Raw genomic sequence first — 16278 nt, forward strand, 5'->3', positions numbered from 1 at the left:
TTCTACCTTTGCCGTAAACCATGCAAGTGCGCCGCCTGCATATTTGCAGACGTTCATCATATCGACACTTACGTTTTTGATCCTTGCATGCATCATGATTATTTCGTTGCCGCTCGTTACATGTACCCGACCTCAGCGATCCTATCCGACTCCAACATTGCCTATCTCTCCCGTCCGAATAGATAGCTTTGCTCTTCGACGACTATTTACAGTACGGTACATAAACAGCCAACAATGGCACGACCACCACACCAGCCAAACATGGAACAAGATGAACAGATCCTTTACAGCATGGCACATAGGCAGCCACCGGTGGCTCAGCAACAGCAACAGCGACGACAGAAACTAACCATAAGACGACGTCAGCCGGAGAGGGTGGAACAAAGTCACCCACTATATGTGGACCAGGATCAATTGCCAGACTTCTTGCAAGAAAGCCTCCCAACAAACGCAGAAGAGAGTCAGGCAACAAACACAGAAGAGAGTCCGACAACAAACGCAGAACAAAGTCAACCGGCGAATGTGGAACAAAGTCAGCCACGAAACGAGGAACAAAGTCAACTGCCAATCGTAAGGCGGAGCCAGCCAAGAAATGAGACTAGCCATCGCTGCGACCGCTGTAGCATAAACTTCCCTTCGGGAGAAAAACTGAGGCAGCATGTTTGGATGTCAAGCGTGCACTTTGTGTGCAGGCCTTGTGCGACGATTGGACGTGAAGCCGATTTGCAGTCGCCCGATTTGTGGGATCGTCACTTATCGGACGCGCATCACTTTTGCAACACTTGCAGGACGCACATGCTCTAGGGGGATGAGCACAACTGCTGTTTACATTGCAGGAGTTCTTTTCCGAATGAAGTTGCTCTGAAAAGGCATAAATTGGAAGTGCATCACAAGTGTTTTGATTGCGAAGAATGTCATAAGAGTGCTGAGCTTCTGAGTGAAGTGCGTTGACCCCAGGAACACATGTGTTGTGAGAGTGAGAAATGGAAATGTGTAGACACATATAACTGACTTGATGGTGTCTATAATTTAGCACTGGTGCACCGAGATATACAAGGAAAAAACGGTCCCCTGCTTTAGATGTTCCGATAAATTTTCCAGCGTCTCCAGGATGATGATGCACCTACATATCGGGAGATGTCGATCCGGAGACTACCACCAAAGGGTCGAGCTTTACGCAAAGTGCTGGAGCAGGTCGAGGCCTGGATTTGGCATCTATATTGAACAGGACCGGACGTATATGTGTCCAACTTGTGGCTACAAGCATCACGCTTTGAGTCCTCTTTTTAGACATGTTGAAAGCCGCGTCTGTATCGAGAGTTCAAGTACGCGCAGCAACTCGGTCAACTCATTTCTCGCAGACCTGAAATCTCATATGAGTCGGTGGGTTTGACTCTATATACCTGGTAGCATAGGTTGATCTTTGGATTCTGCTCAGCGATGCCCATACTTGGCTAATGTTGAGCGAAATGTCACGTAAAAAGAAGATGTTATAATATAGTTAATATAATACCAGCGATCCACTACATAGCACTATAATTCCTGTCGTCGGTACTTGAACTACCTGTACAGGTAGGTAGACGTGGACTTTTCCCCAATCAATGCGATCATCAACTCCCTGTAGTCTCCGGAGAGGGACTCGTTCAAGTTATCCAGCAGCCTCATGCCGTAAGACTTCTTGTACGCAGCGTGAACTTCCTGGAGCCTCTCAGTGCCGCTCCAGTACAATCGAAGAGCCCTGTATATAAAGATGTTATCATCCTTTGTCGACGGCCTTAGCACATTCCACAAGCCATCCGCGTCCGATTTCCCGCGATCCGTTGCGAAATCGAGGATCCTCAGCAGAGCATCTTCCGTGCTGCTGCCGCAGAATTTCCGTGCAATGTCATGGTCTAGTTTTCGTTGATACTTCTTCTCGTAAACGCTGCTCATGGCTCGCAGCTGGGCGGCATTGGCACTCGCAAGTATGTCGATGATGGGAGTGAGGTCGGTGGTGGGAGGACCTTCAATTAGACGCTGAATCTCTGCCACTTTATCGTCAATCTCGGCCATATCGAGGACTGCATCTTCGACTCTGGTGCCGGAGAGGATCACGTTGTAGAGGCGGAAGAGGTCTTTGTCGACCTTGCTTCTGATGAGCTGGACCAAGTCCCTGCCTGGAGTACTATTGTACTTCCTTACGATGCCGCGGATATTGGCTTTAGAGCGACAGAGGAGAACATTGTTCAGTGCCCTTTTATCTGCGTCTTCACCGGAGAGGGCTTTCTCCAGAGTATAAACGTCATGATCGAGGGGTCCCTTGAGGAGGGCCATCAGGACGTCTCTGAAGAGGCCCTGGGCTTTTTGCTCGATTTGCTCGGCTAGGTCAAGCGTGGTTTGACTGTAGTAGTCGTATTGAAACTGATGAAGAGCTTGCGGATCTTGGAATTTGGGATCGGTCAGAACGCTGATGAGGGTACTATGATCGCAGTCCGCACTTGTCATCGCTTCTTGGAGCTTATCGATGGCTTGAGTGATTTCGTTGTTTTGACGTTCATCGTGTCCTGGAGAAGCCAGCGTCAAATGTATATTGATCTTGGATGGTTGTAGGTCGGGGACTGGAGTGTGTCCAAACAGTTCTTGGTTTGGATTCGGGTTTGGTGGGCTCTTATGCCACTGCTGGCTTTGGTGGCCAGTCGTATGGCTAAATTGTCTGATAGGAATTCTCATTGTAGATGAAGGAATGTATTTGATTGATGATGAAAAAGCAGTTGGCTCGTGCTGTAAAGGGGCAAGTCTGGGAGTCCAAGTCCCGGAGAACTGTAATTGCTCTCCCAGCACGGTCGAGATCGTTAGGTTACACTTGATCTTTTTATAAACAAATTTAATGCCTAATCAAAAAGAAGACAGAAAGATTACTTTGTAGACCCCCAGGCTCAATCTTGGGGCTTTCATGAAGCAGTGTAATTGGAGTGGCGCCGCGATTTGAGTGTAGCCTCTTGTTAGATGTGGCAAAAGAGTCTCAACAAAGGTTTGAACAAAGCAATGGAACCTGTCCCAAGGCATCTAGTGAAACCAAGGCATCCAGCCAAACAAAGGCATTTTCTATTAGGCGTCCGTCAGCTGACGTTGGTCCATGATAGTGCTGCCTTTGTGGCGAACAGCACGAGCCACGGATTTTTCAGGCCGTTGATGCAATGCAATGGCTTCAAAGACATGCGTTCTCAGTCAAACGACACAATGGAAATGCTGTGTAACTAGACGCAGTGTAGAATTGGTTTATCGCGAGTGCTGCCTGTCTATCGCTCGACTTCCATCATGGTGTTGTGAAAATATGTGCTGTATGCACACACACACACACACACACACATATATATATTATATATATATATCTGACGGAGCGCATTGCACAATGCCGTTTCCATTAGTATCCATTAAATGCTACATGTACCAAGATTATCGCCAGCAGTCACTTGACAGACGCTGGAATCGACGCCAGGGGTTGACATAACTCGCCTAAACATGGATCCAGATTCGGAAAATCCCGTGCAAAGCATACCGGAAGCTTCATGGGAATGTGAGAAATTATTTTCCTCATGTATCTCGAAAGCACCAAAAGCCGCCGCCAAGTTGTTCGAAGAGGCAGCAAGGCGATTTCAGACTTGGACCCAGAACTGGAGATTGTTCAGCCCGAGCGGCAGCCTGGATACGCAACTGTGTGCAAGTACACGTGATGAGATTCGCCAAATGATTATGAATTTATTAGATGTCTTGGAAAAAGTATGCAGCTTATTATAATATACTCTCCTACATTAGGCTTAACTGACCTGACCATGTGTGTATAGCACTTAGATTACTATCTTTAGGTCAAAGCGGGCTTCTTGAAAAACTTTTTTTCGGCATTAATGAGTCTTTAAAACGGTTGGATACGATCATTTTCGTCTTCTTTCAAAGGACTCAAGATGGATTCACTGAGAGAACCAGCCCACTGTCTCCTCAATTGGTGTTGGCGGTAACAATACATAACTCACTAGAAATGCGTCTGCAAGTAGGAGAGCTCACGGGAAATCTACTGCCGATCTCTGAGACTAGCATGGCGTGATTTCTTGTCCAATACATGTATCTAAGCAGGTGTTTACCGCAGAATTAGAAACATAACACAGCTTGACAAGAACAGGAAGTGATTACTCTGCATAATATACTCTCAGTCATCTGATCTAGAAACCTTACTTAAGATAGCAAATAGCCATCTGGTAAAAATGACAAAGGATGCAAGTACTTCTATACAATTTACTACTGTAAAGCTCCCAGATGCGATTGAGGGGCGACCTCAATCATGATGTTGTGAGAACATCTACATGTACCTAATGGAGGATATTACCCACCTCGACCATTTCCACATTACCAAGACTTTAGCTAGTATGAGTTTGACAGGCTCCAGCTACCGTCAATGGCTAACACAAGTAGCCATCGGGCCTTTGTTTTTTTCCTCATTGGCGCTTATTGTTAAGCTTGGTTTTAGATTTATGCTTTGGCAGCGAACCGTGCACCTCAACGCACGTATACCCAAGAGACAAACCGCAGAGACTCAGAAAACAGTTTAGATTTAGGTTAGCGGATTGGTTAGGCTGCATAGCTGGGTAATATTCTTATTACACAATTGGTACAAGGTATAAATTGGTTTCAACCTGAACTTTGGCTTTGTAATTGTCCTTCTAACCATTCTAAAGGCGCGGGTGGAAGTGTATATGTAATGCGACTTCCACTCCATGATAAACACTAATATTGTTACGAAGCCCTCAAGATAGAGGGCACTAAATATGCGATCCAGCGGACCCAGTAGGGCCTGCGCGAAGTCCGCACCCGTTATGTTCTGGTCTCTCGATACAGAAAGGCAGCATTCCACTATGCCTTGGTAGGTTGCACCCATCCTCCGTCCAATATCAGCAGTTATCTCCATTAGCTCTCTTCCCCAATCGGCTGGGTTCATCTTATACAAGTGATGCGCAACTTGCTTTAAAGGCTTCCAAACATCAATCTCTAGAAGCACAACCCCCAAGCTATATATATGGTAGGATTGAATGTACCTCGGACTCTTTGTTCCTTGTAACCTATCTGGATGCTGGAAATCATCATTGTCCCACATAGATTGAAGCGTTGAAAAAGCCTTGTGTCCGGTAAATGTCCCTTGCTGGTATGTTGCTGCTTCTTCCCCGCGGATCAGATCAAAACCCATGACATACACTTCGTCATTGTCATCAGGTGATACGCTTTTTCTTTGGCGCGTATATTGTGAACGGACAACCACAACGCTTGAAAAACAATGTTTTTATGAAGAAAGCCTACGCTATGGAGAAAAAAGACAGCCTCGGCGATTTTGTAGCTGATTTTGAAGCAGTGGTTAAGAGAGTAAGATACAGCGGGGAAAAGGTCCAGTTCGATTGACTTTGCCAGTGCCATCACAGAGAAGATGTAGTTTGGTGACACATGTGCAAATAGGAGCCGATGGAAGCTTGGATCATATAATTAGTACTTTGCACCCAGAAGAGAAATATCGGCGGTCGCTGTCTTAATACAGCAGACAGCTCCTTAGTTTATACCGCTTCAATTTCCGATGTTCTTATAACAGCGTTGTCGGGAGCTTTTTTGTTTCAAAAAAAAAAAAAAAAAAAAAAAAAAAAGGAGCTGTTCGCCGTCATAATACAAGGGTATCGTAGACCCATATCCTGCGGCTTCAATCTCATAGAGGACATCACCCGGAGCCTCAAGCAGCATCTGACCAGCTCGAGTCTCCTCGATAGCCGAGTTTAGTGTCAGGAAGCTTTGGAGCCTACCGTTGGATTCAATTATTGGAGGCGCCCCCTGAGCCTGCTCGGGTGCGGCCTGCATGAGTGGTGTCACCTTCGGAAGGCCTGGAAAGCGCACTCCGAGTCGTTCTGCCCCATGAAAACTTTTCCGTTCCTAGCGCCTCTAGATTTAATCTGCCAGATCTTACTTCTAGACATTCATAAGGCCTTATAATCGTAGAGGTTCGAAAGCTATTTATTTCCCTCTTTCTCAGGCTCTGTAGTGCATAAAATGTAAGGTTACCGATATAGCTGGAGGTTCGGTCTAATAGTGGTAGGTAGTAACTAGCTAAGCAACTCCATTATCTAATTTCTGTAAGACGAAGACTCTCAAATTCTATTCTAAACGATACCTCAAATGACTTCGTATCACTAAGGAAGGCGCTACAAGCCGCCAGGAACTTACAATGGGGTTTCGGTTTCTTGCAGAAATGGTCTGGTTGAAGGTGTCCGTAATAGCCCCCTGCTTCTTGGGGGACATCCCCTGGTGGCTTATTCGGCGAATGGTGATTGGAAATGCTAAACGAGCGCTCTTTGAATACGAACTGATGTCGGTGGGTAAGGTGCGCGTCTGTTGGACGCATTTCAGACCATAAATATATTGCCTGCCTTGATTTTGAGGGTGTACAGGCTGCTCTTATCCGCGTTGTATATTAATGACTCAGATCCTGGCGACTATCTAACCATTCAGCATCAAGAACAGAAAAATAATACACTGCCACGTCACGGAAGCATTGCCAAGGGTATTAATGGTGCATGTCCGAGGAGCGTAACGAGAACGTGCCCACCAATAGATTTGACTGGGGTGTCGGGAATATGCTGCAACTATAACTTGTGTAACTATCCTGCCGCAATTTTCGTTAATCACCTTGTTGCTTAGGATTTTGGAGCCCTCGCCGGTGTGAAGAGAGATGGAAATATCCGTTTCAAATAGTGTATTGGGGGGTTCGTGGCTATCAGTAGGCCATTAAACTGAGTTACGGTTAGAGTCTCAGAAGGTGACGGTGTTGTATATGGAGTAGCACTAGGCAACGAACGATTGCTTAATGAAGCCTCAATAACTGGATAGGTAGCTATCAAAACAAATGTGAAAATATTTGTCAAATTTTATCGGGCAGCTATGGATAACCCAAACTACCAATGCCTACTACCTAAATGATCACCACCCGTTGGGAACCACGTAGGTAATTTGTTTACCTCGTTGGTCAATTCCTGTAGTCCGCTTGTAGCCCTTCAGATCATCTTCCCCAAGATCAACCTCTTCAATTTCGTCAAAAGCAATCTCCGGCTCCTTTTCCTCTTGTCCTTCGTTGCCCAGGCCAGCAAGTTCACCACCGTCGCGGTATGACTTGTTAACCCACGCTCTGGGACCAAATAATCTCGTTTTCTTGTACCGCAGTTTCTGGACTCTGATTGCAAAGATGTAGTCGTTATGCTCTCTGTATTGCTGAGTGATAGTTAAGCTCTTTGATCCCATCATCTTCGGCCCGACCGAGGCAGTAGTTGGGATATTAATTCCCAAGCTCAGAGTTCCCCCCAAACTTTTCACCCTAGTGGCTTCGAATGTTGGCTCAAAACCTTCTTCAGTTGGGGCTCTGCCAACCTTAATACCTGTAATGTAGAAGACGGGCTCATAATTCGAATTCTTTAAGAAGGTCCGTACTTGTTCAGCTCGGCCGGCATCATTATAGTCCTCCTGTGTGGGTTCGAACTCGATAGTATCAACGGCGCTGAAGTTGTACGTTTCGACATTGCCGCGGGCGCCTTCGACTTTACCTTCACCCCCAACGCCTCCAAGAGCGGCAATCTTGAGTTCAACCCCAGCATCCCCTTTCAGCGCAGCATCCGTTGTGACGCTTACATTGGTATCATGCCAGTAATCGAGACGTTCATCGTCAATCTTGGGCTCTTTTCCGGAATTGAGCCTGGTCATCCCTTGGATGCCGGTGATGATCGTCCCGAGTCGCAGTCGATTGACGGCAACTCGTTTCTCGAGTTTATGGTATTCAAAAGTCTTTGGAACCATGGTAAGAATATGGCGAGTTATTCCTGATAGCAAAAGATAGCTTTGACTTCTCAGACGACTTTACTGGGAGGGCTTTTCTTTTCTCAGAGTTCTCGAAGAAGGATGGGTCTAAGAATCGCAAGGAACTTACACTGCTCATATATGTAATTTGTGGCACACACTGACTTCGTTAGGCACTACTGCATCACAACAGCGATTTGGTCGTGTGTGTAGCATCGACTGACCATTGGTTCTTGCTCTCTGTATGTACTCGACATTCTGTCACACACACAGCCGTGTTAATATCCAACCAACAAAAGAAAATGAAACGAATACCGCTTCCAGCACCATCCATTGTCCCTCCAACTCGGCTGAACCATTCTGGGGATCAAGTCTCTTCTCTAACCAGAAACTTGAATCACCCACAACAGTGTATTACCGAGTTTAAACATATTTTACCCTGCCCATGGCTCCAAAGTTCTTCTCTGGTCTCTGGAAGTCTCTCACCAATGTGGCCTCAGGACGGAGGAAAGTTTTACGGCGGCTCTTCAGGGCGAAACAAAAGGGCAATATAGTCCACCCTTCAGAAGCAGACACACTCTCTTTCCAGCACGCGACAGACTGGATAGCAGAGGAAGTAGCCGTGAACCCGCAAGGCTACGAGATCAACGAAGCCGAGAGAGAATCCGAGTATAGCCCAGAATCCTCTATAGGACGTGAAGTGGACGATGAAGCTTCGGACGGTGCCATGGGTGTTGTTCAACCGAGCTCCCAGGAAGACCGAAATGACCCCAACGACCAAAGCCATGTGAATAATTCACTGCTTGACTCGGGCGATCAACTTACAAAATTTGATAGGCAATTGGTCATAAACCACCTTGAAGAAATCCACGATAAAAACATTTCTGAGGCGTCCAAGAAGCAAATGGCTTGCTGCGATGAAAATATACAAAGGATCATAGGAGGTGACAGGCAAACACAATCATGGAACAATGAAAAAACTCTTTCCAATATTCAGGAAGCTTTGGAAGTCTCTGAAGATGGCGTTAATAGTGTACTGCGGATTGAGATAAGTGGTTCTTCAGAGTCAGAGTTTTCAACCGACAATAGGGTTGAATTTAGGCTACGCGGCGGCGACTTGCTAACACCAAGGATTCAACAATGCCTAGAGACCATGTTCACGGCTTTCGCTTTACAGCTAAGCTGTTGCAATGTGAATCATTTCATGCGGTTAAAGTTAACAGAATCTTTGAATCCGGTTGATGATGAAAAGCGGACTTTCTTTGATCTGTACTTGTCAAGTGGACATGATTGTACGCGGTCTTACTGGGTAGAGAGTAGATGTACATTTACAAGGTAAGTATGCTACTTTGACGGTAATATAAAGTTTTAGCTGACAGATTGGATAGGGAATTGACTCAAGGGAAAGCTACAGGCTGTACTTTGATCAAGAGGTCCATACTTGATAAGAAAAAGATGAATGTCTTGCTCAAAGAGACTCGTAACCAAAATCACGACACACAAAATACTTCGGCAATGGAAAGCACTCGGGAGAATTTGTGCCCTATACAACTTAACGTTTCCGAGGAGCTCAGCTCGTTAGCCACGCCGATAGTATCGCTAGCAAGCCTAATGAAACAAGATGCGTCTTCCCACCATATCCGACGCGTCCGGAACGCTGAGAAATTCTCGACTGGAGAAAGGGACCGGCTTTGCCTAAATTTGGCTCTGTCGTTGTGGCACATGTCTGGCCGCAATTGGAACAGGGCAACATGGTACTCTGATGATCCCCACACAGAAACCGGAATATTCTTTCTCAGGGATCCCAGAACTCAGGAGATTGTAGATAAGACACGGCCATATATGTCATGGCTCCTCCAAGAAGAATCTGAGGTCCAAAAGCCCGTAAAGGGCCTTGTCTATGATACACAGCTTTTGAGCTTCGCTAAGCTATTGATTGAGGTACACACATGGAAAAAGCTTCATCTTAAACCTGGGTCTGAGAAAGAACTCCGCTCTCAACTCGAGGAGTATATTGAGAACAACTTCAGGCCGGTACACGATTCTAATTTTATTTCTGCTCTGAAAGCCTGCCTGGGTTATGCCGGGAGTATTGACGCCACTGCAGAGGACAATCCGCAACGAATTCAGATGTATATTTGCGAAAACATAGTAAGACCATTGCATGAGTATATTGGCACTCCCGAGTCGGCAAAATCCGCATTGACGGCAAAATCCACATTGACGGCAATGCCCTCGTATTATCAAGCTGTGTTAGACGGTTCAAATCAGTCAAGTCAGTCGACACATAACACGCCTATATATGATTGGAAAATTGACGACTATGGCAAGCATGAAGGAAATGGGTCAGTCCTACGGTTCTTAATCTCCCAAAGGTAAGAATCTTTGTTCATAGATTCACTAACACTTAATTAGCTCATACGAAAAGACATTCTGGAACAATATGAAGGATTTCACGACGAAATACATCAGCCCTCTAGCACTGTCAGACGATGTTAAACCATGTCCTGAAAGGAAAGTCCGGATAGCAGTTATTGATAGTGGTGTTAAAGAGGAAGACGCAGAAATCGCGGCAGCAGCAGTTAAGCAACGTATTCGAGGCTATCGGAATTTCACTTCTCCGGATCTTAACGACTGTGAAGATCAAGTCGATCACGGGACTATGGTCGCCCGCCTCTTGCTTACTGTAGCACCGAAAGCCGAGCTCTACATTGCAAAGGTAACAGATCAGAAGAAAATGCCGAAGAATCAGTTACATCGCATTGCTGAGGTATGACTCCGCATCCTTTGTTTTATCTTAAAAATTCGTGTGTTCGACGGGCCTCCAAGGGGCTTTAAGCCCCCCCCCCCCCCTTTTTTTTTTAAANAAAAAAAAAAAAACAGCTTAGACCTGTGTCGGTGGGATGGTGAAATAATACTGGCCTGTCATTAACAGGCAATTTTTAAATTCTTTGTGGGCAGTTTGCTAACTAAGAAGCAGGCTATCAAATGGGCCGTACTGGAATGGGACGTCGATATCATCTCAATATCTCTAGCGCTCTCTGAGGAGCATTATGATATTAATGAGGAGATCACTGAGGCACTTTCACCTTCATCTCAAGATGCGAATCGCAAGCTCGTCTTCGCTGCTGCTGGGAACTGGGGGGTTTATAAACGACGAGCATTTCCGGCTAGAAAAGAAGGAGTCATTGCCGTTCATGCCTCAGATGGGAGCGGCGAGGGGGCGAAGTTCAACCCGAACCCCGAGAGTAAACTAAATCTCTCGACTCTTGGCGAAAATATCAAGATACGATGGCCAGATCCCGACAACTATGGTGATATGAAAGACCGCTACATATCTGGCTCGTCATTCGCAACACCAATTGCAGTTGGGATTGCTGCAAATGTCCTTGAATTTGCGAGACATAGGTTGAAACTGAATGGCTGGAAGAAAGATGTGATTTACTCGCACCCTGGTATGACAAAAATTCTAAAGGCAATGTCTTGTCGTAGGGGAGAGTATGACTTCGTGCACCCGCTGTCTTTCTGGGAAGAAGCGTTGGAAGGTTCCATTTGGAAGTTACCGCATAATGATCCGCAGAATATTTGTGAAATCTTGACCAGAATTATTAGTTCTTGAATACTTAGTTAGATTGTACAACTATCAAAGTGTATGAGAAAGTATTGAACCCCTCCCAGGTACCTACAAAGTGCTCTCAGTCTAAGAATTAGCCCCCTGTGCCAGAGTCACACATATAATAACAATAATTGCTCTTTGCAACCAAGCAGCGGGCAATCACATCGGAATCAGCACATGACGTGCTACTAATAAGCAAGAGAATGGTAGTACAGGCCAGCCCCACGCAATTGATATAAGACGCAAGTCGGACGACAAAATCTCGCAACCCACAGTCAGGATTTTCTCCAAGACATTAACCCTCAATCACCTCACGTTGGCCCAAATATGGACCCAGTCTCAAAAAAACCCTCGCAAAGCATTTCGGATGCTTCGCAAAAAGCTTTACATTTGTTTCAGTCATGTGCCTTGCGCACCCAATATGCCGTCGCCGACTTCGAGGCGACGGAGCGGCTGTTTACGGCTTGGACAAATAGGTTGAGGGTCTTCAGCCAGAGTGCCAGCCTAGATGCGCAGCTGCGCGCAGAGAAATATGACATTATCCGCCAAATGGTTATGCTTCTCCTAGACGTTTTGAACAAAAACCTATCTCTCGGTATGCAAGTCATTGTAACACAGTCTCTTGTGTTCGTCTCAGCTGATCTTACCGATGTATAGCACACAGATTAATCTATTCGGATAAAAACGAGCATCATGTTAAACAATCCCTTGAAAGCCTCCTATTCATTATCGAAGAGTCTTTGAAACGTTTGAATAGGGTCGCTTCCGTCATCATCCAAGCGTCTCAAGACAGCTTGATCAAGAGGACCATCGTCTTCGCAAAGCAGCATGGCGACTTCCAGGAGCTCGCCAAGATATTTTCCTTGGTAATTTTCTGGCGATACCCGGGGGTATTACTGAAAGATCAGTCAGGCAATATACATCTGGATATCCCAGAAGACCCCACACTTACCAAGGAGAAGATTCTGAAGCGACGTCCGGAGGGCTTATTTCTAGCTCTTGTGAAGACTTCCATCGTCCGACACTTTAGAATATTATATGAGCGTGATAGAAGAGACAGAGAGAAAAGGGTATTATTAGCGCCAGCCATGAGATCGTCGACACCGCAAGGTGCCAATCCAGCTGATGACGATACTATCGCTGCGCAGTACAAATCTCCCCAGTCGAATAAATCAGCACCCGGTGAGGCAAACCAGATGGCCAAACGAGACGACGAGGCACGATCAGAGAACCAGCTAACGGAGCTTTCGATTGATGTGGACCGCTACAATACGGGAATTGCTGGGATCGACTCTACCAGTCCTACTTCTGACGAGAAATCCGCCCCTCCATTCTCTGAGGCTGGCGTGGCGTCATTTCCCAGGGCACCCAAGATTCCGAACGGACAGTCAAAGGGCACTTGTCCAATATGCAAGCAGGAGTTTCCTGCAGAAGAGTTGCAGGGCGCTAAGTGGATGTGAGTTCCTATCTGGCAGAGATCAATAACGAGACATTTCATGCTGACTCTAACAGAGCTCACGCCACCAAGGATATTAAGCCTTATGTCTGCATATCTGAGGACTGCATGTCGGATATTCAGTTCTTCGAGCGCCGCAAAGATTGGATTGACCATATGCATAAATTTCACACGCCTTATTGGGCCCAATACATGCATAAACCATTGAGGTGGAAGTGCTCTCTGTGTTGTTCGGACTCTACTACGGAATTCATTTCCGAAGAAGAAGTGAAAACGAGCTTTGAGAAGCACTTGGAGCAATTACATCCTCACACTGACATGAAAGAGTTGCACCGCTTGGTCAATAATTGTGCGGTGCCTCAGCTTCGGTCCTCGGAATATTGTCCAATTTGTGGAACTCTTCACCAACCGGCTATCCCATTTGAACCCCAATCGGAGACGACGTCTGATTCAGGGGCGAGGGGAACTGAGGATGCTTCTCAATCCCAGCATGAGCTCAAAGTGAGATTTGATGCTCCAGAAACGCCGAATGGTGAAGATGAAGAGTGTCGAGCAGAGAGTCCATCGTCAAACTCGCCGAACTGGCGCTCGACCCGTGCAACGGATCACCAGGGCGTCGAAAATTGCATTGCCGAGCACCTAAGAGCCCTGGCTCTCAACTTTTCAGCCCGTCTCATCGATGATGATGACCAACAAGACTCCGATGCATCATCAAGTAGAAGTTTAGACGGCGATTGGCCCGAACTAGAAAGTTTGCCGCAAGAAGACTACGGAGATGATCCCCCAAAGCTTCCCTCATGCATATGCGATGAAATAGACCGGTTTCCCATTCCGGACGAAGAAAAGGCCGAAATGAGGGAATGCATCGCGAAAAACCTCCACGATCTTTGTGAGAAATCCGACGAGCAAGTCAGCTGGAATTTCGACTGGGTCGATGGCTATCGAGTTATTGAGCCAAATATTCCCAAAGAAGAACGAGAGAGATTGTTCCCAGACGATTGCTGTCTGGAAAACAGCTCTGACTTAAGGTCTAGGGTCTCCGAAGTTCAAATATTTGACGATCATGAGGTCGAGAAGACTGACGAGCCTCCCTTCGAGGCCGAAAAGACCGCCGAGCTTCCCTTCGAGGTCGAGAAAACTACCAAGCTTCTCTCCAAAGTTGATAAGACTGCCCAGCTTCTTTTCGAGGTCGAGAAAACTGCCCAGCTTCCCTTCGAGGTCGAGAAGACTACCGAGCTTCCCTTTGAGGTTAAAAAGGCTGCCGAGTTTCCCTTCGACGTCGAAAACGAAAAGACTACCGAGCTTCCCTTCGAGATTGCAAAAAAAGTCGAATGCCAGCGTGGTAGCCCTAAGCATAAATGGTTCCTAACGGTGCTAACGTTGCTGGAAAGAGGCGCCAATGTAAACATTCGGGGTGATGCAGGCCGTAAAAAGGCGATGAATCATGCACGCGATAACCAAGATGGAAAAAGAATTAGGCCTAAGATCCCGTTCCGTGCTGGAAAAAGAGCAGGATGAGAGCCAGGTGCACCGCTGGCTGCAGATTCAGTACCCGACATCAATCAGATGGCAGATACACTGCTCTAGGAAATCGAGCATTTTGACCAGTATGTCGATGTTGATGTAAGAAAGAGACGGAAAGCTTTTGGAATCTTTTGGTAGTTATTAGTTAGGTACTAGGTAAGTCTAATTTACTCAAGTCTATATGATACTGCGCAATACTCAAGTTCGCAAGGAAGCTCTTCTGAATCCATGTATTCGATGAATGTATTGAATGCTCTTCTGAATACACGTATCTACGAATATTTGAAGGCCAAAGCCTCGAGATTCATCATCTGCATGACCTACCAGAACAATTTAGAAAAAAAAAAAACCCCCCCATCACCTTCCCTTTGCCAAAGGGCCTAGAGAATGTAATTGGTTTTGGATAATTGCGATCCTCTCATGTCTCTGCATCAAGTGTAAACCTGAAGGTTGCTAGTTTGTCGGCTTGAATATATGTAATGTACATACTTTGAGTAGCGATAGCCCTACCTGCTCACGCAACGCACGCTACCATGCACAACGGCTGAGTAATGCTGTCACAAGGAGACTGGGGCCCTTTCATATCGATCTCTGGTTTCTTGACTGACGGCTTTTCCGGCAGGTCTGAGGGCCGTTTCTGGAGAATACTTGAAACACGCTCCCCTTCTCCTGGTACCCGCATTTGGGGGGCTGCCCCAGTCTGGCGCCAACAGACTGGGTAAAGAAAGAAAAAGGGATCCATGGCGGGAAAAAGTAAAAAAAAGGAAATTCTAGAAGCTGACGACGATTGATTGACTCGTGATGGGGAGAAGAAGCTGCACTGTGGCTGTGTTGCATGTGCATTTGATTACGTCTAAATTGGCACATACATGTATGTTAATTGATGTTGCTGCAGAATAAATGAACTGCACTGCCTGAACTGTACATGTACACAGATATATTTGGTGAAGACAGGTAAGATTTTACGAGTTACCTAACCGTACGATACTAATTCTAATTCAACAGCTTCCTGTTAAACACTCTATTTATGACAAGCTTACCGGCCCGGCACGGGTCTGCGGCAGCCTCACAGACACGTACATGTACGGGGTTGCACTCATCAAATCTTGCCGCCACACCTGAAGCACTTGGTATCTGCCCTTTGCGCCGTGCAGCGAGATTGCGCCGAGCCTGAGATACCGACAGTAGTAGAAGAGATACGCATGTGCTGGGGAATGAGTTACAGGTATGTATGTACAGCACAGTATCTCGTCTGCAGATCAAACCGAGATCGCCAAGACGCGACGGACTGAAGATTGAAGGGCAAGAAAAAAGGAGAGCCCCAGCCAGCCCGCCAGCCCGTCTTGAGAGTGCTAGTCAGTGCCCATCAAATGCCATGAGGAGGCAAGGACTGGAGCGACGAGAGGGGAAGGTGGAGGAGGATGGGGGGATGATCGCTGACGATCTGCAATACGAGGGTTTTCAATGATCTATTAATGCTTTGCATGTTGAATTACGGAATAGTGATTCAAGCAAGCATTGAAAACAAAGGCCATTCTTTGTCCAACCGTTGTGTATTAGTACATGTACTGAGGATCATATGGACATGGTTTGATGCGAACAAAAAGTATAAAATGGAACCTGAACACTCCAATTGGCACGCTCATCCGTCATTGGTTTCAAAAGATGCTCCTGATGGACGAATCGAAATCCCTGGTCGGTGGCCCCCCAGACGTCATGTTTCAACCCTCGTATTCTTGTCCGCGATTCGTATCAAAGCATGGAAAGCAAAAAAGACGCGCAACACACTGGACTGGACCCTCGGTCCATCCATTCCGTTTGCCACTCCAGT

General features: G+C 46.4%; 3 protein-coding genes across 3 annotated transcripts; 1 reads left to right on the forward strand and 2 right to left on the reverse strand.

Annotated features, from left to right (window-relative positions):
- Positions 1-1590: 1590 nt before the first annotated feature.
- On the reverse strand, positions 1591-2673 carry M431DRAFT_40121 (hypothetical protein; the record flags this gene model as incomplete). Its single annotated transcript, XM_024914869.1, has 1 exon — positions 1591-2673. A coding segment is annotated over one exon (1083 nt), but the record flags the coding sequence as incomplete, so codon positions are not given.
- A 4311-nt stretch (positions 2674-6984) lies between these two features.
- On the reverse strand, positions 6985-7851 carry M431DRAFT_540298 (hypothetical protein; the record flags this gene model as incomplete). The annotated part of the gene is made up of 1 exon (XM_024921065.1): positions 6985-7851. One exon carries the CDS (start codon positions 7849-7851, stop codon positions 6985-6987), a length of 867 nt encoding a protein of 288 aa, XP_024771066.1.
- Positions 7852-8296: 445 nt separating this feature from the next.
- M431DRAFT_19399 (hypothetical protein) lies at positions 8297-14623 on the forward strand (the record flags this gene model as incomplete). The annotated part of the gene is made up of 7 exons (XM_024913234.1): positions 8297-9186; positions 9240-10196; positions 10267-10621; positions 10832-11306; positions 11715-12062; positions 12125-12923; positions 12980-14623. The coding sequence occupies 7 exons, from the start codon at positions 8297-8299 to the stop codon at positions 14439-14441; spliced, it is 5286 nt and encodes a 1761-aa protein (XP_024771067.1). The 3' UTR covers positions 14442-14623.
- Positions 14624-16278: the final 1655 nt, after the last annotated feature.

This window comes from Trichoderma harzianum, assembly GCF_003025095.1.
Source record: "Trichoderma harzianum CBS 226.95 unplaced genomic scaffold M431scaffold_12, whole genome shotgun sequence".
Taxonomy (NCBI): domain Eukaryota; kingdom Fungi; phylum Ascomycota; class Sordariomycetes; order Hypocreales; family Hypocreaceae; genus Trichoderma; species Trichoderma harzianum.